The following is a 23,837-nucleotide window of genomic DNA, read 5'->3' on the forward strand; positions in this document are numbered from 1 at the left end:
AAATCACTACATATAAAAAGTTCATCACAAAAATAAATAAATGTAAGAGATATATTGGTAATTATGTATACATGGCAGAGATATTTTGTTTTTGAAAAAAATAAATTTTTGTTTCTCCTTTTTAAGAAGCAAAAATTTTTAGCTTCTTTTCGGTGGGTGTTCGGTTCTTCGATTCGATTTTATCAAATTTTAATTTGATTTTTCGGTGTTCGATTTTGAAAAAGTTTGCACCGAATTTCTAACCAAACTAGATCGGTTCAGTTTGATTTTTCAACTTTGGTTCGATTTGGTTCGGTGATTTTAATTTTTAACATGGCTTTTCAGTGTATATGAGAAATAAAATGAGGACAAAATCAAGTATAAGACACTTAAAAATTTAAAACCATTTTAAGTGAGAATGTGTCTCACCATGAACCACTTATTTTGGTTAAAAGACCATATTTGTCTTTGTCAAGAATATATTGTTCCTCCCAATACTGCTCGAGGAAGACAAGGACTAAGACCTAGCATACATCGGCAAAAATATGTTTGGGTTCTTCTTGAAAATTAATATTTGAAGTTAACAATTTAAATTGTAAATCTATTGCTACTTTGATTTGTTCATGAATGGTTTAATTATCTAGCTTCTTATGATCTGCTCTTGTATTTTTATTGCTCTGTAGTGTGTAGATGTCAATAGCTGAATTACAACTATTCAGCTGCGTAATTACCTTTGTTTGAAGCTGTCTGGACTCTGGTGTGCAAGTAATATATATATTTCTAGGGCAGGAAGTTTGCAAGGTGGTAGAAAGATTTTGGCCTCTGTTCAGGTGCTAAATTATTATGCTTCATTGAATTAATATACTTTAAATTTCAAAATGTGTGTGTTTGACTTTGATACTCAATAGTTTTGGATCCAGAGTTGAATATGTTGACAAGGAAAACAGATTTAGGTGATAGTATAATACAAAAAGCTTTTGGCAGTCACTATTGAAAAATGGGGAATATTCTGAAACCAGAGAGCGCAGTTATAATAAATTCACTCTTTCACCTTTTTGCGTTTTGCTTTGTCGATCAACCATTATCTTATTAAAAGTACTTTGAGTTAAAAAGAAATTAAATAGACATTACTAGCTTAATAGACAAATATTGGATTTAACTCAACCACAAAGCTAACTATTGAGAAAGAGAATTGCCAAAAAACCAACCAGGCAATCATATAAGAAGACAATAACTCGTTCCCGTAACCATTATATGAGGAGCAAGACAAGGGGATGGGGAAACACATGAAGGTGCTGGGATTGTTGACGACTATATGAACTGAGTTTAGGGTGCTAATTCAAGTAGAGAGACAAATGGCTTTTATCAGTCAACCTAAACTTGAAGCTACTCTAAACTTCACCCAAATTGGCTAATTTACATAGTTGAAATCGCAACACAAAATGCGTACTGCTATGAGCATTGCTGCATTACCCCTTTGACAAATTTAACTGGGGCATGACAAATGATTACTGGGGCTTTTATTAGCCACCTATGCAGTAGCAAAAAACATTTAGATAAGATTGCTTCTTATTGTGCAGATGGTTTATGTAGCAACTTCTCAATCAACAATTAGTTACACTATATTCTATCTGGGAGTAAGGATGCTTGCCAAAAAGAAAGAAGAAAAGACGGATGATATAACACAGCATCTGGCATATTGAACCAAATCTTTCCTCATTACATTCATACAACTCATAACCTCATTTATCCATTCTTGTAATACAAATCTACCTACCATTATAGGCAAGAAAATAATCCAACAGATTTTCACAGGTCACTGCATTTCAATTTCTCAGAGGTAAGCCAGTCTTTGGTAGCGATCAAGTCAGGCAGCACAGTGGCACCAGCTTTCCTCCAATCGACAGCATCAGCGGTCTTGAACCTGTCCAACAATAAAGCATGCATCCCAACACTTCTCGCAGGTACGTAGTCTTTCCTCAAGCTATCTCCAATGTGAAGTACTTCTTCTGGTGCTACATTTCCTGCTTTCTTCAAGGCAATCTCATATATCCTTGGATCTGGTTTTTCAACACCTTCAAGACCAGAAAATACGCCGAAATCCCACTCAGATCCCTGATTTTGGTCACACACAAAAAGGGGTTCAACTACTTCATGGTTTTTCAGTATGTTTGGAAAAAGATTAAGATCAGCCAAAAATTGTTAGAAGAAGATGCAATATAGAAAATGAAATGAAAACCATTGTATCTACCTGATTCAAGCCTAATGCAGGAAGAATTACATCCTGATATCGATACTCAGCATTGCTGACCAGCCCAACAGTAATGCCACTCTCACGGAGCCATCTGAGGAACGGTATAGCATCAGGAAATAGGCTATAAGGTGCAGAAGAACCAAAAGTAGCATATATGCGTCTAAATATCTTCTCAAATGTCTCATCATCATATTCATAACCGGCCTGTCAAAACAAGGGATACTCAATATCAGTAGAAACAAAATAATTACAGTTCAGATCTCAAATCATAATTCTACAGTCATACTAAAACATTCTGCCGCTGTTCTACAAATTGAACAAATGGCTTCTGAGATTATCTATAAAAATACTGACAACCAAATATCCCAAGATAATGTCATGCACAATACCTGAACAAAGGAATTCCTGACACAAGTCTTCCACCACACAATGTTAGGAATCTTTTCAGCATATCCAAAACATGGATGCTTCTTTGCCATTTCTGTATATGCTAGTTTAAAACCCTCATGAACCCGCTTATAGTCAGGACATTGCTTCCCAGCAGCTTTGGCTGCCATGCAATAATAGTCACCCAGCTCTCCTTTGTAAGCAATCAGTGTACCGGTAACATCAAGTGTGATGCAACGTAACTTCGTCAAAATAGACATTGTAAATGATTGTACAGAAAACTCTACCCTATGTGTTACTATTTCACAGTCCTGCATTGCAATTTTCAGGAATTATGTCATACACATCCTTAATTCAGTGACAAGCAGCAACAACAACAACAACCCAGTGAAATCCCACAACGTGGGGTATGGGGAGGGTAAAGTGTACACAGACCTTACTCCTACCAAGATAGGACGGCTGTTTTTAGGAGACCCTCGGCTCAATAGAAGCATAGAAGCATAAAAGAGGTCAGATAAGGCTGAGAAGTTCAAAGCGATAAGGCAAAGCAAATAACGAAAGCAATAGATTAATAAAAGTACAGAAAGTAATAGATAATGACAGAAATCAAAGCACAAGAAAATATAGTGCGCTAATGCGCCTACTAATACGGAAGAATAACGAGACTATCAAAAAAAGAGTGCCAGCCATTGACACTTATAAACTATGGTATTCCCAAATAAATGTTTAACTCCATAATATAACACGTACTTTCGGAAGCAATCGTATTAGGACACAAGTTGACAAAGGAATCAACAGAAGGGGGTTTCATTATCCCAAATAAACATCAAGAGACACCAGTTCTCTCTCGAATGAATTTCATGCAAGTAGATCTGCTATTAAGATGTTCTTATGTTCAACTTGCTCAAGAATTGTAAACGGAAGGGATGTAATTCTAATATTCTCTAAGCACATTACTAGTTCCAAATTGTGGCAACTAGCAAGTGTGAAGAGCTCTTCTAAGGGGAAAATTCACTATGAAACTGAGATCGCTCCTCAAATATCAAAGGCCATGTCAAGTACAAAGTATGAAACCAGAAACTCTTCAACGCACAAAAGAAAAAGCCTTGTAACTGGATCCGGAGAACAGGATAACTGATATCAGTTGCTTATTTTAAGTACTACACAAACTCCACAACTTTTGAAGAAATGATACAATACCTTGCGTTAATCAAAAGAGGTGGGTTCTAGTCCACACAAATAGATATGAAAAAACCTTTTAGGAGCTGGTGCCTAAAGTTCAGCGAAGTACCCCTAACAAATGTTTAAAGGAAGACATCTTATAAGTGTTTAGAATGACAACGGAAGCCACATCCATCCTGCCCTTTTGTTTTGGTGGTTAAGCGATCATCTTAATTCTGCATATATGACAGACGTTTCCTGTAACCTTATCATAACAATCATATCTAAGATAACCAAGGGGCCAATGACAATATTTCAAGACATTAAATGAGATGGCCGGGAAATCTACCCATATGAAAGGCATTGTCTCCATGCTAAACCTTATACTTCAAATAAATCCATGTTACGTGGACTTTCAATTGCCTTGACATGCCTAGATTGAAAAGTTGGTTTTAGTCCATCCAGATCCTTCAAAATACACTTAGAACTTGCTAACTTGGACTAGCTAAATAGATACTTCGTGACGCACGAACCAAATATATCCAACCTGAATCCAGGTAACATAGGACTGAAAATTATCATATATACACACACAAGAATATCTCCTAAAAGGGCAGGAAAAACAAAACAATCCAGGATGTTGTAACCTTGACTCAAATGCATGAGTTCACACAGACATGGTATGAGCAGAAGGAACCAATAGATCAGTCATTCAGTTGTAGGTCGATCCATGGTCCAAATGTTAACCTTATGCACAGAATCCATGAACCTGAAAACTACTTTATAACCCTAGTTTTCACCTCAGGAAATAAATGCCAGAAGATAAACTTATGAATAGATAATATTCTGACCTGAAAATCCAGCAGTCAATTTAAAAGAAGTTGCAAAATCACTTAACAGACAAGGAAGAATCAAAATACCATAATTGATTAACCCTGTTCTGCCACTTCTTGGTTCTTGCTAAATATCAAGGGGCAAAATCTGATGCCTTATACAACTGATCATGTTGACAATTATTTCAGAGATATTTGTTTAAAATAACAAACATATCAGCTATGACAGTGATTTTAGAAGATATAAAACACCAAACATCTCTATTGATGTGCCAATAAACATCCACTCATCATCAAAACCTATTCAAAGACAGATACACCCAGAAAGTTTGCACTTAGTCATAAACCTGCAAAGTTTCAGGTTTATAAATACTGAACCTCAGTGAACCTGGCCGAACATTTCCATACCGTAGATCAGTTTACATATAAACTTTAGAGGACTACTGAACTGCATTAACCCTTTTCACCAATTCCCCAATCCCATACTACCAAGGGTCAGATAAATGAAGCCCCTTGGATGGGAATGTCACATCATATGATGAATAACACCATCAGCTCAGCAGAAGAGACAAGTAAATCTTTCTTGTCAAAACAAACTCGTTCAACCATTTGACTAATAACAACTACTATTTGATAAATCACACGCAACAGACTAAATCATATTGTATATTCCTTTTCGGTAAATGGGGTTCATCCAAAATGTGGTAATACCAAGAAAAAAGTAAAAGAGCTGCTACGGCATTAGAAAAAGACAATCTTTAGAACAAGAAAACAATCAGCACCAAATGAAAAATCAAATAATCTACCTAACCAAATTAACTCATGAAGAAGCCTAACATTTCATCTCCAAGTTCATGAACACATACAGGCACAAGAATCACAAGAAATGCAGGCTTCTGAATCCAACTATGACTTCATTTTGTGAACCCAGAAGCTGCTAGTCATCTGTAACACAAAAAGATCAATTTTTTACCCAAGAAAAGAAATAAAAGATGGATTTGAAGCATACCCAGAAGCTCAAATGGATGAAATAGAGAATCGCTTCAATAAAAGTGCTATCTTTTCCAAGTAAAGTTAGATTCTTGAAGCAGTATATGTATATTCAATTCATTACGAGACGAATTTAAAAGCCTATTTTAGCTTCTTTCCCAGATACAATTAAATGCGTTTTATAATTACCTTTAAAAGCATATTTGCACCCAAGTCCTTTAAGTTTATTCTTCTTACCTTTTGGACCTTCTATCACAAAAGTTGTTGCACAAATATTTTAAAATAATTAAATTGAACATCCTCCCAATAGTTGATTTGAAATGAATTGTGTCAAAATTTACACAAAAATTCATGATAAACTATAATAATCAATCATTTTTAAAAAAAAATCTTACAAATGAAAATCGGGTTATAAAACTTTATAAAAGATGATAATTTTAAAAATTGAGATCAATATTTAATTATTAATGATTCTTTTTTTCTTTTATCAAATATCATTGATAAAACATTATTCAACTTTAATTACACACGTAACTTGTGTTTATTGGGAAAATACAATAACATTTGTCATATGATTTTATAATTGTGAAGTAAAATGCTCATTGAATGTGCATGTCAACTACTATAGTGTCATTTGTCAACAAAGTTAACTAATGTATTAAAATTAGCTTAACATGATATATTATTCAATTGATGATTTGAAGAAAATTAATTTTGGTATAAACTTCAACATAGATAAGATAATGTTTGGGAAATTTCTCCCCTTCTTCTTATAATAATACCGCATAAGCTAATAAGAAATTTATCTATTATTTTATAGGGATAAAACGTGGAATAAAAATATGGGTATCAAATAACACTACATAAATTAAACCATTAAATAATAAAATTAACCTTAATAATAGTGAATTATATTTTATTTTAGTTTTTGCTGAAAAGTAAATAAATATTTTAAGTTAACACTATAAACTAATTTATAATATAATCAAACTAAATATTCAACGAGAAATGATTTATGCATAACTAACTCTAGCATAATAATCTTTGCATAACTAATTCTTACTCTCGCTTCTATTTTACTTGTCATGATTGCACTACAAATAATTGGTCTAAAATATTTGTTATTTTATAAAAACAAAAAATAATTAATCATTTTTTCTCCTTTATTCTTACTCTAGTAAATATGGAGAGAGATCGGCGAAATAAAAAATAACTATATTAAATTAAAAATTAAAATAAATAAAAACTACTTAGTTAAATTTAACTAAATTACCTTTTTAATTTTTAAAAAAAATACAAAGAGACAACAGTAATAAGTAAAATGAGAATGTATAATAATTTTTGTTTATTTACTAGTATGTAAACCAAACTATTCCGTATAAGTTAATCTTGCTTTTACTTTGTGGAAACTAATTAAGTATCAAAGTGTACAATTTCTTGAAAAGGGGTGTTTCTGAAAAGTAAAATTCGAAAAGTGAAGGGCACGTTTGCAAATCTTCTCGATAAACGAAGTACAAGAAAACCATGGACGGAATTTATTTTCCAGTGGATTTTGTATTAACAAAGCCTTTAATAGCATCTTGTTTTAGATATCATCTCCTAAATTACCATTTTTCATAAAATCACTTACCAAATTACATTAGATATGTTATTATTGATTATATATTTTTAAAATAATAATTTATTTTTATATTTTTTAAAAAATATGAGGTTATATTTTTATTTTTATTTTATCGATAGGTATTATATTTCTTTGATCTTTTTACTTGTCCCTTGTTAACTTGACACTTTCTTTAAGAAAATACTTATTCTGTTTCAAATTATTTGTCGTGTTCATCTTTTTAAAAGTTATCTTAAATTTTTAAAATAGTAAATAATTTAAAATAAATATTTTTAAAAATCACGATAAATTAATTGAGATGGAAGGAGGAGTAAAAATAAATGAATAAAAAGGAAGGAATTTTATATATATATATATATGGGAGAAGTAAAAAAAGGAATGGAAGAGTAACATTTTTAAGATCCTAATTATAAGTTTTAAAAAAATCTTCATTTTAAAGAAATTATCGGGTTGAATCAGCTAATGTCATTAATATGGCGGAATTATCTTTAAAATAGTACAGGTATCGACTATTTGATAACTTTGTATGTGGTGAGTTAAGTAGATAAAAAAATGAAAACATCACTGAATTTGAGTTAAGTTTATAAAATGATATTGAAATAATATTGTGTTGAATTTGATAAGTTGATATAATGATATTAAAATAGTGTTGATTGGTTTTAATGTTTGAAATTTGAAGAAGATACCAAAAAACAAATTTGATTTCTTTATAAATTCACAGTGATAGATTTTGCATAATCTAGAAGGTTTGATCGCTTGATAGATTTTAGAATATTCAATAATGAGAGAATAAAAATAGTGAAAGAAAAAGAAAAAAGTTAAATATATGAATAATAATACTGATTCATGATAATCGTCAGAATATAAATGATGCAACAAAATAGATAGCCACATAAGAAATGATGCAACAATTAACTAACACTATTTCATTCTGAATTATTGCAACAGTTCTTCTATTGAATGAGGTAAACGATTATTATATTTTCTATCAAAAAAGTTTTATGTAGTTATAAGAACTTATCACGGAGGTAAAATAAAAAAATTAATTAAGTTAAATACATTGCAAATTAAGAAAATTATCATCTTATTTACAGAATAAAAAAAATAAAGCTACATAAAATAGGAAAGCGGAAATATTCTTTTACCATGTCTGTCAATTTGCAGCAATGTGTCTATTTTATATAAACTGATCTCATATCTAAGTTCCATCAATAAAAATATGTTGACATTTGAGTAGCTGTTTCTTTTTTCCTTTAAAAAAAATACTTTTCAAGATGCAGAGAATAAAGAAAGAAGTAAAAATAAATTTCTCATTTCAGAGTAATTTGGCTTTTTCTAGAAATAGTTTGTTTTTTATTGGGAGTGAAATTTCTCATTTTAGTGGGGGTGAGATGAAAGCTGAAATTTCTTTTGGATTCTACTTTTGGTTTAGGGGTTGTACTAATTTTGGGCCATTTATTGATGGTCATAAATTTAGACTTTGGTTTAGAAAGTAGATTTAAACGGTAAATGAAAACGGAGGTTTGTATTTGATGTCTTTTGTAATAAAAATATGTCATTGATACTTAAAATAAATTTTATAAAATAGTTGTTAGATCAATTATGTTGTATGGGATGGAGTGCTGATCAAGAACTCGCACGTTTAGAAGATGAAAACAGTGAAAATAAGGATGTTAATAAAGATGTGGAGACATAAGATTTGGAACGAGGATAATTGGGATAATGTGGGAGAGACTTTCACAATGAATAAGATGAGAAAGGCGAAACTGAAATAGTTTGAACATGTGAAAGAGAAGATGCATGAATGTTCCAAAGATGTGTGAGAAGATCCAATTTACTACATCCATATTACATGTGATAAAGTAAGTGGTTTCTCCATTAGAAGGAAAAATAATAATTTAAATACTAAATATTTTTCTATAATCATTTTCATAATCTTCCGTTAGAAGTAAAAAAGAAAGAGAATTTAAATATATAAAGAAAATCTATAATTTATTCACTAAACAAATTTAAATCCTTTTTGAATTTCATATTTTTGAATGGCCCGTTAGAGTCAATAATAATGTCCAATTTAATATAAGTAGACACAACATGTTATAAATCAAGTGCTTCTTAAACGTTAAAAAGAAAAATAATATAAATATTCAGATAATCAAGTGCTTTAATAGAAATTCTTTTTCTATACCGACAAATTTAATCTCATTTTGAATTCCATGTTCTAAAATAGCATGAGAAAGCCAATAATAATATCCAATTTACTATAAGCATTTCACATTACATGTTATAAAATAAGTGCTCCATCAGATTATTTTTTTTAAACAGAAAATTTAAATATGTATAACCATTCGGATAATCCTCCTCTAGAAGTCAAAAAGGAAGAGAACTTAAATATGAATATTTTTTCTATAATTTATCAACCCGACAAATTTAAGTTAGTTTTAAATTTTATAATCTAGAATGACCCTTTAAAGCTAACGATAACGTCCAATTTATCACAAACACTTTCTATTACATGTGATAAACAAGTACTCCATCAGAAGTCAAAAAGAAAGAAGGAAAACTTAAATACGAAATATTTTCAATAATCATGCGAATAATTATCTTCCATTAAGTGCAAAAAGAGATATAACTTAAATATACAATATTTTTTTATAATCATTTAATATCTGATAGCTAATGCCCGACTAATTCAAATTCACTTTACATTTCATGCTACATATAAACTTAATATAAAAGAATATTAAGTAGATAAATAGAAAGAATTAAAGGAGAAGGGTAAGTTGGTCAAATGACCGACTAAATCGAAGCTCCTCTATTCGCTTTTATAATATCTTAAATATATACTTTCTACTTAAAAAAAAAAAAAAAGAAGACAGAAACTTGGTGGGCTATAGCCCAACACCAGGACCCAACCTCATAGAATAAGAAGTGCTCCGGTTGAGCCCAACCCAATTATAGGAGATGGGCTTGACCCATGTTTGACTTGGAGTTTTTGCTGCTTCTTCAATGGCAGTCTCAATCACCCCCATCTTAAACCCTTGAAAAACCCCAGGAACTTAATTGAAATATTTTGCTAAATTGATAGCTAAGATTGTTAAGGGGGTTCAACTTTCACATGTATACTGCTCAGTAAGTGGTTAAAAATGCATGATCTTAATAACTCATGCGTGTCTCCCAGATGTTTGATAAAATTCGTATGAGAATATTTCAAGTTTTTGTTCCAATTGAACATACATTTGCATGTAGCCTATTACATGATTTTTGTTTTGTTTTCAAATGTTAATGTAGAAATGGTGGGCGTAGATAGAGCTGAGCTAGGGGGTTTGCTTGAAATTCTACCCCCTGTTGAGTTCTGCTGTATATATGGTTCTAAACTCCATCCCAACAACAAAGATGAGGTTTTTTTCTACTTCTTTGGTCCGTGCTGGGATAGATGTGATTTTGGGTCGTTTGTTAAAGTGTTCACCTGATAATTAATGCATTTCTAGCTACTTCCGTTTATGGTTTTGTTTGATCAAGAAGTTCTATAAAGTACATTACTAACAACATCATTGCTAGACATCTATGACAGATTATATAATTGGAGTATCGGATCCTCGACAATGGCATTCTGAGGTAATTGCTGAATTTTAAGCAACTCTCTGTCCATCTCTGTCCTCAAAATCTAACGTCTTTCTACAATCCAGAATCTAAAATTGAACAAGAATCACTATGCTTCGTGCCTTATTCGCCTTGGTGGAGCAAGGATGGTGCTATTTCCTTTCTTGAATTAACTTTAATTTCCCTCATTTTTTCTCAACTTCATATATATTTTTCAGTAATAAATTTACATTTCAACTTTAACTAAAGAATAATTTACTGTGCGTTGTGTCAGATAACTGATATTGCAAATGACATTGGTGTTGGCGTACACTTCAACCCATTTGTGTGTTGCAACAACAAGGTATTGACCATTTAATGAAGATGCACTTTCTATTAACACATTAGCAATTTCACATTAAGTAACTTTTACAGATGGTCAAGTATGGAGTTGTACAGATGCATGACTTGATTCAAGATATATTGGGATGGAAGAGGTTTTATCTCAGCGGTCGTTTGCAAAAACCTGTATGGCTCATTTTGAAGTGCTATTTATATAACATGTTTTAAAAAGGATTTCGGTTTCAGTATTAGTTACATTGATGTAAGGACTGTTGAATGAATTGAAGTTGGTTAGAATCTTTTGCAATACGTTTGTGCCTCTTAGTCATTAGTGTCGTACTGCTAAGTCACATGAATTTAATTTCTGTTGTAACTGAATTTAATAAAATTGATGGTATCAGGAATAGGTCTTTATCTATGACTGACTTTCCTGACTCGCTCTAAATACCTATCAGTCAAAGAAGCATGAACTCATCCTTTAAGAAGTAGCTTCATATATGATATTAGCTTACTCTCTTTGTATAACAAAAGTGAGAAAACTTAATAATGTTTTTATTCCTATTGGTGGCGGTTAAATAAGCTTAAGTTGATTAGGATAATATCCATGAGCTCTTGTATGTTCTCTTAGCTATAGGATTTTACTTTCATGTTACCTAGAGACCAAAAGAATAAAGAATTATCATAATAACTTTGTATTATAATCCTATCTAATACTTCCTCCAAAATAATTTATAATTCTATGTGGTATCGATGCTAAGTAGGTGTACTCGTGGTTGCTCAAAGTATATCATAATATAATTGATTCTGGCTTGAAACTATATTTATATCTCAGCCTGCATTTTCTTACAAAACAAACTAACATGTGCTTTTGATTTTTGATGGCACACCACTGCTAGCTTTTAAGCTCTCTCTTCTACTAACCTGAAAATGAAAAATCCATTCAGTCGTATGGAGAAGTGAAAAGTTAAGCGAGTGTCTATGGTAACTTGTTACAGTCTCGAAGATATTCCTAACAGAAGCAGTTCACTCAGACATTTCTTGTGAGTGTTAAAAAGAACTTCGGTTGGAAATATTCGATTGAGATGCTTTGTTTTCTTCTGTTTATGTCTGCGCAAAGATTTTAGACTTTAACAAACTTGAGATTTGACCACCAAAGCTCTATGTTGCATCAGAGTTTGCAACTCATTGCAAAATGGAACCTGCATCCCCTACTTCTGTCTGGTTTTTGGGTTCCTTCTTAATCGAATTAGTTTGGTGGCTTAGTACCTATTGCTTAATTTTTATCAGACATTTCTATGCTTTCTAGCTGGGTAGTCATGGGCTCATGGCTGAACTACTGTACTTCCTGAATAGAGAGTTTAAGTCTACTGTGGATTGAAAATATAGAAATGCTCCTGATAAAAAATAAAAATATATATAGAAAGGCCGTCTGTTTCTCTAAATTATATTATATGATGCATTCAGCAGATATCGCTCAACTGATTTTTAGCTTCATACTCAGCCATAATATTCTGAATTTCTTTATTGGCTCCTTTTTTGCTTGTAATGGTGAGTCTGGTGACTGTCCCTCAGCCACAACTTACATTTACTTCTAACTCCAGGTGAACATTCTTGTGGATAACTTGGATATAAAAAACGTGAACAGTGTGAACCTGAAAGCTGCAACTTCTGCTGCTCTTCTCCTTTTGCCGTCAAAATTCACGGAGGTTAGTCTCTTTATTCATTTCTTGTCAATTAGTACGGGAACATAACACATGCCACTTGGAATTTGGTGTTTATGCAGGAAGATTTATATGCCAAAATCTGTAGCCTTTCATATACAGGTGACTTGCGTATGCTTTTTGCGGAGGACAAAAATAAGGTAGATTTGACATTTGAGTGGGCCTAAATTTTAGATTTTTGTGGCCCTAACCGTACCACATGAAAGCATCACTCTACGTTTACGTTCAAAGTCTCAATTTTAAAGTTGATATTACTTCCAGCAGATCAACGAATATCAATTAATTTGTATCTCATATCTATAGAATATCCTTTTTGGACTAGAATTTGAATCCCAACTTTTAGCATATTATCCCATAGTGCATATGCAACTTTCATGCCACATTAACTGATTGAATTGATTCTTCCATTCGGTGGACATGAATTTCTTCACTGCATTTTGATCCAGGTGAACAAAATTGTACAAGGGCAGTTCCATTTATTTGGGGAAATGTATAAGCCATTACTGGAAGAATATGAGGCCAAAAACTTGTTGAGATTTTCATTAGCTGGTGATAAGCAAGTAAATATATTTCAGGTCTCTCTTTTTTCTAAAGCTGTCTCTTCCTTGCCATGGTTAATTCTCCTGAATGATGGATAATTCTTTATTAATCAATGTGCCTTAATAGCCTAACATATTTATATCTGCGATAAAACATGTTTTTTCTACTGAAACATAAAAAATCAGTATGTGTGTCAATGGGTGATCAAGAATATACAGCATGAGTCATGCTAATGGGGCCCTTATGTTGTTGCCTGTTACTTTCCATTTTTAATGGTAATTTTCTGGCCTTGAATGGTAACCTCTGTGGTCAGTGAAGTCCGTCTTTCTATTCTGAACATTTCTCAATTAGTTTTGACGTCATTTGCTTTCACCACTTGTCAAGTAGAGTTTTGGACGTCACAAGTTTCCTTGCATGGAAATTAGTTTGTACTTTTCATGATTGCAATTTGTTCATATTTCTGGTCATTGAGTCAATCTCGATCTTTGATTGCTTTCTTGATTTTTTCATATTACTTTTGGTAATACATCTATATGAGATTCTTTGACTACACAAGCACGTCTTTTCTTTCTGATTGATCCAAGGAGATTGATTTTGATTACATCTCTGTCGAGATATCTAAATAGGAAAATCAAGGTTAAGTCAATCTCAAAGATTGACATCTTTTAGTGTTATCCAAATCAGGATTGTGGATTATCTGCTGCTTCTACCTTGGTTTCTTCTCTTCCTTCATCAATCAGAAGTGAGATGGCCATGAAGCTTGGAGATAAGAGAATTCTGGACGACTCTGGTACGTATTTCAACTGCAAAAGGAGTGGATTTTCTGGAAAGAAAATAATCTTAAAGATTGCCTGTTCTTTCAGACTTCATTTCGTGTTAGTAGTTCCTGTTGAATTGTGTCTAACTGCCTCATTAGTGAAGCTACACATCAATTTAGTTATTTTATGTCTGTAACTCTCACGTTTGGATCCTGATACCATGTTGGATTGTGTGTTTGTCTCATCTCTAGAGAAAAGACACTTCTATTTAGTTATATTAGTTCTTATGATAAGCTCTTATAATGTTCCCTCCTCAGCTAAAGCAAATCATTTCACCTGTGACATATTTTCTTGTAGGTAGAGTTAGACAACAAGTAGTGATTGGATCAAAAGAACAGGCTGCTGAGTGCATGAAAAGGCTAGTTAGACATAAGGTTATGTTCTCCAGCACGAGGCAGGCTGTTGCAGGTTTATTGACTGCTGGTGCTGTTCATGGAGTCAGATATGTTGCAAACAAGATGCACAAGGCTTGGAAATCTTGGGTGTAGTTGCTTCCTGTTCTTGGGTGACATCACTGTTTTTTAACTGCTTCAGACATGTGGATATGCCACAAGTACAGTTACACCTAATGACATGCGGTTCAACCATAGAGTTCTTTGCATGGATAGACTTTGTCGACTCTCCTGCTGCTTTTTCAAAATAAACAAATAGAATACATAGGGAAAATAACCAAACACCCCACTAAAAATTTTCTTCTGAAAGTTTTCTGTTCACTTGCATCTTTTCTTTTATTTATTTCAAAGTTGGGAAGTGTTCTTCAGGTATGGTCGAGCTGTTATATGATTTAGAACATCCTAATGTACCAGTTAAAGATCTTAATCAATGGTTCTAACAAGGAATTGCTATTGTTACTCTGTGTGTGCGTGTTTCCCCCATCTTTCCATAGCAGACTTGTAAAAAAGCGCTCTCCTAAGGTTCATGAATTGATCATCATGCTTCATTAGGCATGCTTACATCTCCAATTTATTCATTCAAGTATAGTTTCCTTCTCTTACTCTTATTCTTTTCCTTGGAATTTTCTTCCAACCCTGATTTTCCAGTTAACTTCAAATTGGAGCAAGTTGAGCAGAAGGTGGTATTGTTCAAATTTTATCTCTGCCCCCAAAGGGACAAGTTGAATAAAGGTGCCAAGTTTCTGAAGAAAGAAAATCTTCTCCTGCACATAAAATGAATGCTAAGAAAGCTACCCATCAAAATCTTCAATCTATATTTTCCTTTAACTTATTCAGAGTGAGGCACATCAATATGTCTATACTAACAGTTTCTTCTAAAAGTATCAAAGTGGATTATTAATTTGAGATATAGGACAAAGGAGCGGACGCTTCACATAAATTAAGCAAGGATACTATTCTTTAAAACAACCAAATCTGCAGTCAAGAAAATTACAATAACAGAGTATGCAATGAAGTGTACTAATAATTGGGCTTAAACTCCTTCTACGACATCTTGCATATCTAATTCGATTTAGTTTCAAAGAATAGTCAAATTAACTCTCGTAAAGCTAAATGTAACAAGTAAAGGGGTAGTTCAAGAAGCTCAAATATCGAAAGTTAACAGTAGTAGAAAAGAGAACAAAAATTAACAGTACTAAAACCTCACGAGTATGTGGATATTATTCCAATAATGTAGCAGAAATCCTTGAGTACTGCAGGTGATATAGGACAAATTAGTCCAGCCTGTTGGTCTTCCTAGTTCCAGGCTAAATAATTGCAGACTGCATTATCTCTTTCGACATAAGACTTACCGTTAGTCCAAAGGAACTAAAACAGATTGTTGATATTTTCCACAAAGATGCAAACAATAATACGCAACTAGTACCTATCCATAGATCACATGCCCAATTCTCCATTGGCTCCGTTTTTTCTGTCTTGACCATATGGCATAAAACAGAAAAGGACTTGATTGAAAAAAGTAACTGGCTCATTGGCAACCTTATCAATAACAATAATTGAAGATAAGTGAGTCCATCCATCAAGAAAATGAATCTATAAACAGCAATTCCATCCCAATGAGCCAGTAATTACCAGCCTTTTACAACACAATAAGGAGTCCTGAAAGGAACATAACAGTAATAGACTCTACTGGTAAAATGGGAGATGAAATACAACAAAGAAGTTACTGGAGATGGAGCAAACAAGATTTCTTCCCAGGAGATTCTTTCCAGAATTGGAGCACATACCAATCAGCACTGTCACAAACATTTACCAGATTGAAGGACCGAGTTGCAAGCCGTTCTGAGGATGCTGATGAGATTGAGGAGCTAAGGAAACAAAGTGAGAATGAGATGAAACGTTGCCTTAGTTGGTGGGACCTCACCTGGTTCGGCTTTGGCTCTGTTATTGGAGCAGGTATCTTCGTACTCACTGGCCAAGAAGCTCATGAACATGCCGGATCAGCTATAGTTTTATCCTATGTGGCTTCTGGCATTTCAGCAATGCTCTCTGTTTTCTGCTACACAGAATTTGCAGTAGAAATTCCCGTGGCAGGAGGGTCATTTGCATACATCAGAGTAGAACTGGGAGACTTTGCAGCCTTTATCACAGCAGGAAACATAATTCTTGGATCCATTGCTGGTGGTGCCGCGGTAGCAAGAGCCTGGACTTCTTACTTTACAACTCTCTTGAATCGTCATCCAAACTCTTTACGTATACATACAAATCTCACAGACGGGTTCAACGTACTAGATCCAATAGCTGTTGCAATTCTAGCGTTTACATCAATAATTGCAATAAGCAGCACTAGAAAAACTTCATACTTCAACTGGATAGCATCAGCAGTAAATATGGTGGTGATTTTATTTGTCATAATTGCTGGATTTGCTCATGCCAATACCTCCAATTTGACACCCTTTATGCCACATGGTGCCAAAGGTATCTTTGTTGCAGCGGCAATAGTGTATTTTGCATATGGGGGTTTTGACAACATTGCAACCATGGCAGAGGAAACAAAAAATCCATCGAAAGATATACCATTAGGATTGCTAGGATCAATGTCAATTATCACCGTGATATATTGCTTGATGGCACTTTCACTGAGTATGATGCAAAACTATATAGATATAGATCCTCACGCTGCATACTCTATTGCATTTCAAAGAGTGGGGATGAAATGGGCAAAATACCTGGTTGCCCTTGGAGCTCTGAAAGGGATGACCACTGTGCTTTTGGCAGGAGCAATTGGACAGGCACGCTATGCCACTCATATTGCACGAGTGCACATGATTCCACCATGGTTTTCACTTGTTCACCCAAAGACGGGAACTCCCATAAATGCAACTCTCTTGATCAGACTTGCAAGTGCCTGTATAGCATTCTTTTCAAGTTTGGATGTCTTGGCAAGTTTGCTATCTATAAGCGGCCTTCTTATATCCATGATGATGGCTGTTGCTCTGCTTGTGAGGAGATACTATGTTAGAGGTATCACCCCCCGAACGAATCTTTTGAAGCTAACCTTCTTTCTACTGGTCATAATTGTATCCTCCGTTGGGACTTCTGCTTATTGGGGACTGAATCCTAATGGTTGGCTTGGTTATGCAGTAACTGTTCCCTTTTGGTTCCTGGCAACTTTGGCAATTTCGGTTCTTTTGCCACAGGAAAGAACACCAAAAGTCTGGGGAGTCCCACTGGTTCCATGGTTCCCATCCCTCTCAGTTGCAATAAACATGTTTCTCATGGGATCATTAGGAGCTCAGGCATTTATAAGGTTTGGCATATGTACAGTTGTAATGCTGATATATTATATATTTTTTGGCCTCCATGCAACTTATGACATGGCTCATCAACCAAAGAGGCCAATGTCTTCAAAGATCTTAGTAGAAGACATGGAAAGCGCTAGGGCATAAGTTTTTTTACACCTACAATAAAATATGGGACTTGAGTTCCATCACACTCAATCCTGCAATCATAAGATTTATGTTAGATGAAGTCATCACTGACCAGACAGAATCCTATCATTAAGAATAATGAAAACTGTCTACCACAGCTCTTGTTAGAGAAATACATTGTCAAAAATCTCAATTATAGTCAATCAATTGTTGATCCTTTTTTTTCATTTTAACTTTAAAACCAAGAAATATATTAACAAATGCTTATCCTACTTCAATTCGAAAAATATTAAGAAATAAAAATATTTTCTGTTTATTAGAAAAAAAGAATTTCATCGTTGTCTAAATGAAAATTAATAATGGGGTTACTATGATAAAAAAATTTATTAGTTAGATTTTAAAAGAACAGAAACAAGAGAAACTTTCTTTAAAAACAATATTTTTTATTAGGTCCAAAAATGCCCATGTTGTTAATATTTGGCTCAAAAATGTTAACAACTTTTTGGACCAAACAATTAATGGAGGACATTTTTGTTCAATTTTACATAGTCTAAGGGTATTTTTGACTGTTTCCCGAAAACAAACAAATGAGAGATGCTACAGGAGGGAAAGCATGTAAAGTACGAAAAATAAACTTCAGCAAAAAGGAACCAAATTCTAAATGAAGAGCAAAGATAGGTTTAAATATTGCAAACTCACTTCAATGAACCAGTAGTGTTTGTACTGTTTTCATATTTTCTTGAACTTTTCTAAAAGCCAAGCAATGCTTCTTAGAAAGCATCGATACCAATTCAGGCTACATATCTGACAAACTACACATCCCCCACCACCCAAAAAAAAAAAACTATATCTGCACAATGATCATTCATATAATTGCCACAATAAGTTAGATTCATATTATTCCAATAAAAATCATGTAGACTCTACTTCATATGCAGTCAAAAAAGAGCATATTTGATGGATAAACCAAGAAAATGTAAAGCATAATAATTCAAAAACTCAGAAACAAGAAACATCTGAATTCTGAAAACTTTCAAATGAATATTACCAGATTAAACAGTAATATCATTCACTACAACCACTGAAATTGTCATCTTCAGCTGCTTTTCATGCTTCAACCTCTTGCACGTCATGAAGGCATCATCTGATGACCCTTGGACTTCTCACTGCCATTTCTACTTGGTTGCAAGCTTCCCATATGCAACCACCACGCTCACAATATTTCTTTCACCCACCATTGGGATCCCAAGTTAGTTGCGAACAATAATAATAATTCTATAAAAGCTCCACCACAAGAAAATTACATTAACATATGCAAGACGCACTGTCAGAACATTTAGTTCCTTTACCACTAGAAAGAACGGCAGATATTAGTATGAGCATTCACCTAATAACACAGTATATAGTAAGAGAAATTTACTTCACGTGAGTGTAGAAAGCACTTTTAGTTGTGAAGTGGAACGGTTGAGAGAGCAAGGTTAGGGGAAAACACAGAGAACAGAGATTTGCAGTCTGGTAGTACTGTGTTATGGATCAACAAAATCAATACCTAGGAGCTCAAGTTCAGTGATGGTCACTCCGTAACAACTATCCTTTGTTTTGTGATTTCTATCCAGTTGTCTTTTTTCTCTAAGAAAAATGTTTTGTTGGTGTATAGACCCAGGTTATACAAAACGTAGACAATCTAATTGCTCTTTTGTAGCACATATCTATAGTTACTTTGAGCCTTATCAAAAGCTGGTTTTGACATTGAAACTGTTCGTCTCCCTTGCAATTCAAAATAAGAACTTCTCTATGATTAGCACCAATCTTTCTATACAAAAGGAATGCTTTCAGATAAATCCCATGGAATTTTTTTATTAGTAGAAAGCACAATCTCATCCATTTTTTAATATCTTGAAGTAGCGCACTTCTGCTACATTATCAGTTAAATACAAAATATCTACAGCTTATTTTAAATCCAAAACATTTTTTCCCAAGAAACATAAAACATTAACCTTTGATGCTAACATCTTTCCAGAAAGATCCAAAGATTTGGCATTGGCATTTACACTAGACTTTCATTACCCCTTCTATTCACTCTCTCTCTTACCACAGGGAATATTATATACAGAAAAAATTAGCAAACAAATTTTTGAACTTACTTTCATAAGCCAATACACAACAACTTTGTTAGCATTTTCAAACTCTCATAATTTAACATTCTAGTACACGTCTTATACAAATTAAAACAAAGAGGAAGCAAAAGTAAATAAGAAATGTAAACAACTATAAAAATAATAACTTAAATTAAACTCTTTTTGGACTCCCTAGAACCATTTCAAAATGATCGTGCATGACTAGAGGCATTGAAGGATCATCAATATTCAAAACTGGCGGGTAGCAAATTTGTAAATTAGAACTTTTAGATTTCAAATCTAACAGATTGATAAGAAAGTGAAGAAGAAAATATTCAATGACATGAACACTTTCTTTTATTATCCTTTTGATGAAGTTAGTAGTTTCATTGATGGCATCAAGAAGATGCAAGAGAGTACAATATGTAAGAAAGATTACGAAATATAGGATGTTAGCTCCATTACATAATAGGCTATGCTAAGACCAGGGAGCTAACAAAGTTCAAAAAATTGTCAGGGGAATCTACGGGGGATACATCTTGCTTTTTAATATCCTAATGACTTAACAATGCTAGATTATCATAATTGAGAGGTTTTTGTATCCATTTAAGAGCTTTATATAAATAATCGATAAAATATTTTCTGTTAGATACATGTGCAACAGACATGCATTCAAACTAACAGAAAGACAGAATGTTAAATAATGGATGCAAGTGCCTGTTCGGAAATAAGCAGTCATCCTGTCATTGTGTAATTGTTTGATGTATCAAGTGCAAGGACCCAAATTCTGAAATGTACAGAATGGATCTTCTGAAAGAATCTCACGTCCATGTCCTCTTTAGTCCCTTAGGAGCAATATGCCCACAGGAAACAAGGTTCAAGATATTGCATTTTCGCAACCAAAAAAAATACTAACCTCTAATATCAGATAAAAAGGTCACTCCAACACTTGTTAATAGCTCCTTGAACCTTCTTTGGTTTGCAAAGTTCTCGAATAATCATTTCCCAAGTGGACAGCTTGGGATAAAGAATTTTTTGAAGCATCACTTCTATAATTCTTGAAGCTCCTACGATTCTCTGCCGGCTGTACAGTTGTAGCACCAGCTTATCTAGAAAGTCTTCCCCATCTTGGGATGGATTTGCTTTGTCATTTAAGGTTTTCAAGAAAATATTACATGTAATTGTGTCAGGATCACAACCTCGATCCAACATGGTATTCAAAAGATCAATTGCTAGAGAAATTCTGCCCACCTTGCATAAAGCATTAATAACTATGTTATATGCTATTATGTCAGGCTGAGAATCAGATCCTCTACATAGCATCTCATTGAAGAGTCTCAATCCCTGGTCCACAGAACCAGCATTGCAAAAGCCGTAAATCATTGAACTATAAGCTACGGCATCTGGGACCAATCCTTTGCCTAACATGTGCTTCCACACCATCATAGCCTCTTTGAGCTTCCCATCTTGACACAGTCCATGGATGAGTACACTGTAACAGATTTCATTGCATGTGATACCACTGGTTGCCATGTCTTTCCACAAAAGTATAGCCTTGTTGCTGTCACCGGTTTTAAAATAACCTTTCATCAGAGAGCAGTAAGTATAAGCATTGGGAGCACAACTCATTTTAATCATCTCAGAAAGGATCTCCTTAGCTTCATCAGGTCTGCCTTCTCGACACAAGCCATCTACAAAAACAGAATAAGCAACTGTATTAGGCTTCACTCCCTTTTCTATCATTTCCTTCCATATTTTTAATGCCTCTTCAGGTTTTCCCTCCTTGAACAACCCACTAACTAGTGCTGAGTAGGCATATTCATTTGCCAGATGCCCCTTCTCCTGCATTGCCAACAAGATCTGCACACCATCTGTTGCTCTTCTTTGCTTAACAAACCCATTGATAATCGTTCCATAGGTTACATCAGTTGGTATATACTTATTTGACACCATTCTATCCAATAAACTAACAGCTTTCGCCAATTTACCTTTCAGGCACAAACCATGTATAAGTGTGTTATAAGTCACTTCATTCGGAACACACCCTTTAAGAAACATGTTATCCACAAGCTTTGCAGCTCGAGCCAAGTCACCTTTCCGACAAAGCCCATTAATCAACACATTAAATGTTACTGGAACAGGAAAACATCCCTCTATCTGCATTTCATCCAAAAGAATAACTGCCTCATTGATCCGGTCATCCTTGCATAACCCATCCATCAAAGTGCAGTATGTATAAACATCTGGCTCACATTTCCAAGTAGGCATTTCTCTAAACACCTCCATAGCTCCATCGACCATCCGAATCTTACACATGGTCTTAATAACTAAATTGAAAGAAAGCACATTTGGCATAATATTGCTATTATTTACAACATCAGCATAAAAATCTAAAGCACGAGGATATAAGCCAGTCTGAACTATCACATTAAGAACAGAATTAAATGACTTCACAGTTCGTTTACATTGAAACTCATCCACCATTCTTTCAAACAATTCAACAGCTTTTTCAGGTAAACGGGCTTTTCCATAAGCTCTAAACACTAAGATAAAACTCTTCTCAATAAAGACTCTTTTTTCACACTTCATTCTATCAAAAACCATCTCCAAAGACCTGAAGTCCCCGGAATTGGCATACTTCTCAATAAGAGAATAGAATGTAGAATCACCCAATTTGAAAGAACCCAACTTTGGAGCCTCTTTGAATAACTTGTCTGAAATTGGTACTTCCACATCAGTTTCAGAAGAACCCAAGTTGGGTTTTGGGGCAATTTTAAATGAGTTATCAGAAAGGGGTTCTTCTATTTCAGTACCACACGAATTAAACTTGGGTATTGGGGTAACTTTGATTGAGTTATCAGAAATGGGTATTTCCATTTCAGTTCCACAAGAACTCAATTTGGGTAGTACCATTTCAGCAGTAATTGCATAGTTTGTTTGAGATTCTTGGTCAGTATCAGAAGGGTTCGAAAGAGCTGAAAAGAAACGGCTAATGGTGAAGTTAGAGAAAGACTTACTTGGGATTAGCTTTGAGGTGAAGTGTTTGGTAGTGAAGGTGAAAAAGAGCATGCCTTTTCCAACTCAGAATCTCATGAAGAAAAACAAAAACGTCTGATAATGATCATATATGTTGGGTTTAAACTGCAAATTCAAGAATCTTTGGCGAAGACTCAAGAAAATGAAGAAGAAAACAACGAAGAGGGTAGCGGGAGTAGGGCAGAAAACGGCTGGCGGGGTGAGGGGGTCTCTCTCTTTAATTTTCTTTTCTTGAATTTTTATTTTTAATTAAATTAAAGGCTACGAGCATAGGGTATATTTTTAAACTGATTAATAATCATGCATGATTTTTACAATAGATAAAAAGATTATAAATAATAAGACACATCACATTTTTTTTGGTTGTCAATTATGCTAAATTAATACTTTAAGCAAGTAGAAAACGAAATAAATAAAGTAGTTTTTACCAAATTATTAGTGCGAAGAAGAGAAAAATCTCAAAATAGTGTTTTATCTTTCGGTTAAGATTCAAAGTTTGAATTATAATAGTCCCTCATGTTTGTAATATTAGAGCACTTTTGGTCCTCACCCAAACTTTTGCATATTTTTAACATTGACTTCATCCATAATTTTATATATGGAATATTCAATCGTCTTTTTATATATTTTTAATAG

At 33.7% G+C, this 23,837-nt stretch overlaps 4 protein-coding genes across 12 annotated transcripts; 2 read left to right on the plus strand and 2 right to left on the minus strand.

Moving 5' to 3' along the window:
• Positions 1 to 1,654: 1,654 nt before the first annotated feature.
• On the minus strand, positions 1,655 to 5,742 carry LOC129874542 (uncharacterized). 2 transcript variants are annotated; one of them, XM_055949840.1, is made up of 4 exons: positions 5,624 to 5,742; positions 2,623 to 2,931; positions 2,231 to 2,437; positions 1,655 to 2,094 (listed from the first exon to the last, which is right to left on the minus strand). In XM_055949840.1, exons 2-4 carry the CDS (start codon positions 2,878 to 2,880, stop codon positions 1,789 to 1,791), a joined length of 771 nt encoding a protein of 256 aa, XP_055805815.1. In that variant the 5' UTR covers positions 2,881 to 2,931; positions 5,624 to 5,742; the 3' UTR covers positions 1,655 to 1,788. The 2 variants fall into 2 exon arrangements, with proteins under 2 accessions (XP_055805815.1, XP_055805816.1); XM_055949841.1 differs by lacking the exon at positions 5,624 to 5,742 and adding an exon at positions 5,421 to 5,442.
• Positions 5,743 to 10,156: 4,414 nt separating this feature from the next.
• LOC129874968 (uncharacterized) lies at positions 10,157 to 15,079 on the plus strand. Of its 7 annotated transcripts, XM_055950367.1 has the most exons (11): positions 10,165 to 10,354; positions 10,514 to 10,623; positions 10,784 to 10,840; positions 10,912 to 10,974; positions 11,100 to 11,168; positions 11,240 to 11,332; positions 12,748 to 12,852; positions 12,930 to 13,007; positions 13,314 to 13,442; positions 14,092 to 14,197; positions 14,523 to 15,079. In XM_055950367.1, exons 2-11 carry the CDS (start codon positions 10,516 to 10,518, stop codon positions 14,711 to 14,713), a joined length of 999 nt encoding a protein of 332 aa, XP_055806342.1. In that variant the 5' UTR covers positions 10,165 to 10,354; positions 10,514 to 10,515; the 3' UTR covers positions 14,714 to 15,079. The 7 variants fall into 7 exon arrangements, with proteins under 7 accessions (XP_055806344.1, XP_055806342.1, XP_055806345.1 ...); XM_055950369.1 differs by lacking the exon at positions 12,930 to 13,007 and having other exon boundaries at positions 10,157 to 10,354; XM_055950370.1 differs by lacking the exon at positions 10,514 to 10,623 and having other exon boundaries at positions 10,168 to 10,354.
• Positions 15,080 to 16,110: 1,031 nt separating this feature from the next.
• On the plus strand, positions 16,111 to 18,259 carry LOC129872990 (cationic amino acid transporter 5). Its single transcript, XM_055947965.1, has one exon. It carries the CDS (start codon positions 16,315 to 16,317, stop codon positions 18,064 to 18,066), a length of 1,752 nt encoding a protein of 583 aa, XP_055803940.1. The 5' UTR covers positions 16,111 to 16,314; the 3' UTR covers positions 18,067 to 18,259.
• Positions 17,988 to 23,415, minus strand: LOC129872989 (pentatricopeptide repeat-containing protein At4g20090). 2 transcript variants are annotated; one of them, XM_055947964.1, is made up of 3 exons: positions 21,082 to 23,415; positions 19,097 to 19,272; positions 17,988 to 18,119 (listed from the first exon to the last, which is right to left on the minus strand). In XM_055947964.1, the coding sequence occupies exon 1, from the start codon at positions 23,232 to 23,234 to the stop codon at positions 21,090 to 21,092; it is 2,145 nt and encodes a 714-aa protein (XP_055803939.1). In that variant the 5' UTR covers positions 23,235 to 23,415; the 3' UTR covers positions 17,988 to 18,119; positions 19,097 to 19,272; positions 21,082 to 21,089. The 2 variants fall into 2 exon arrangements, with proteins under 2 accessions (XP_055803939.1, XP_055803938.1); XM_055947963.1 differs by having other exon boundaries at positions 19,097 to 23,415.
• Between the last annotated feature and the right edge of the window lie 422 nt (positions 23,416 to 23,837).

This window comes from Solanum dulcamara, chromosome 11 (genome assembly GCF_947179165.1).
Source record: "Solanum dulcamara chromosome 11, daSolDulc1.2, whole genome shotgun sequence".
Taxonomy (NCBI): domain Eukaryota; kingdom Viridiplantae; phylum Streptophyta; class Magnoliopsida; order Solanales; family Solanaceae; genus Solanum; species Solanum dulcamara.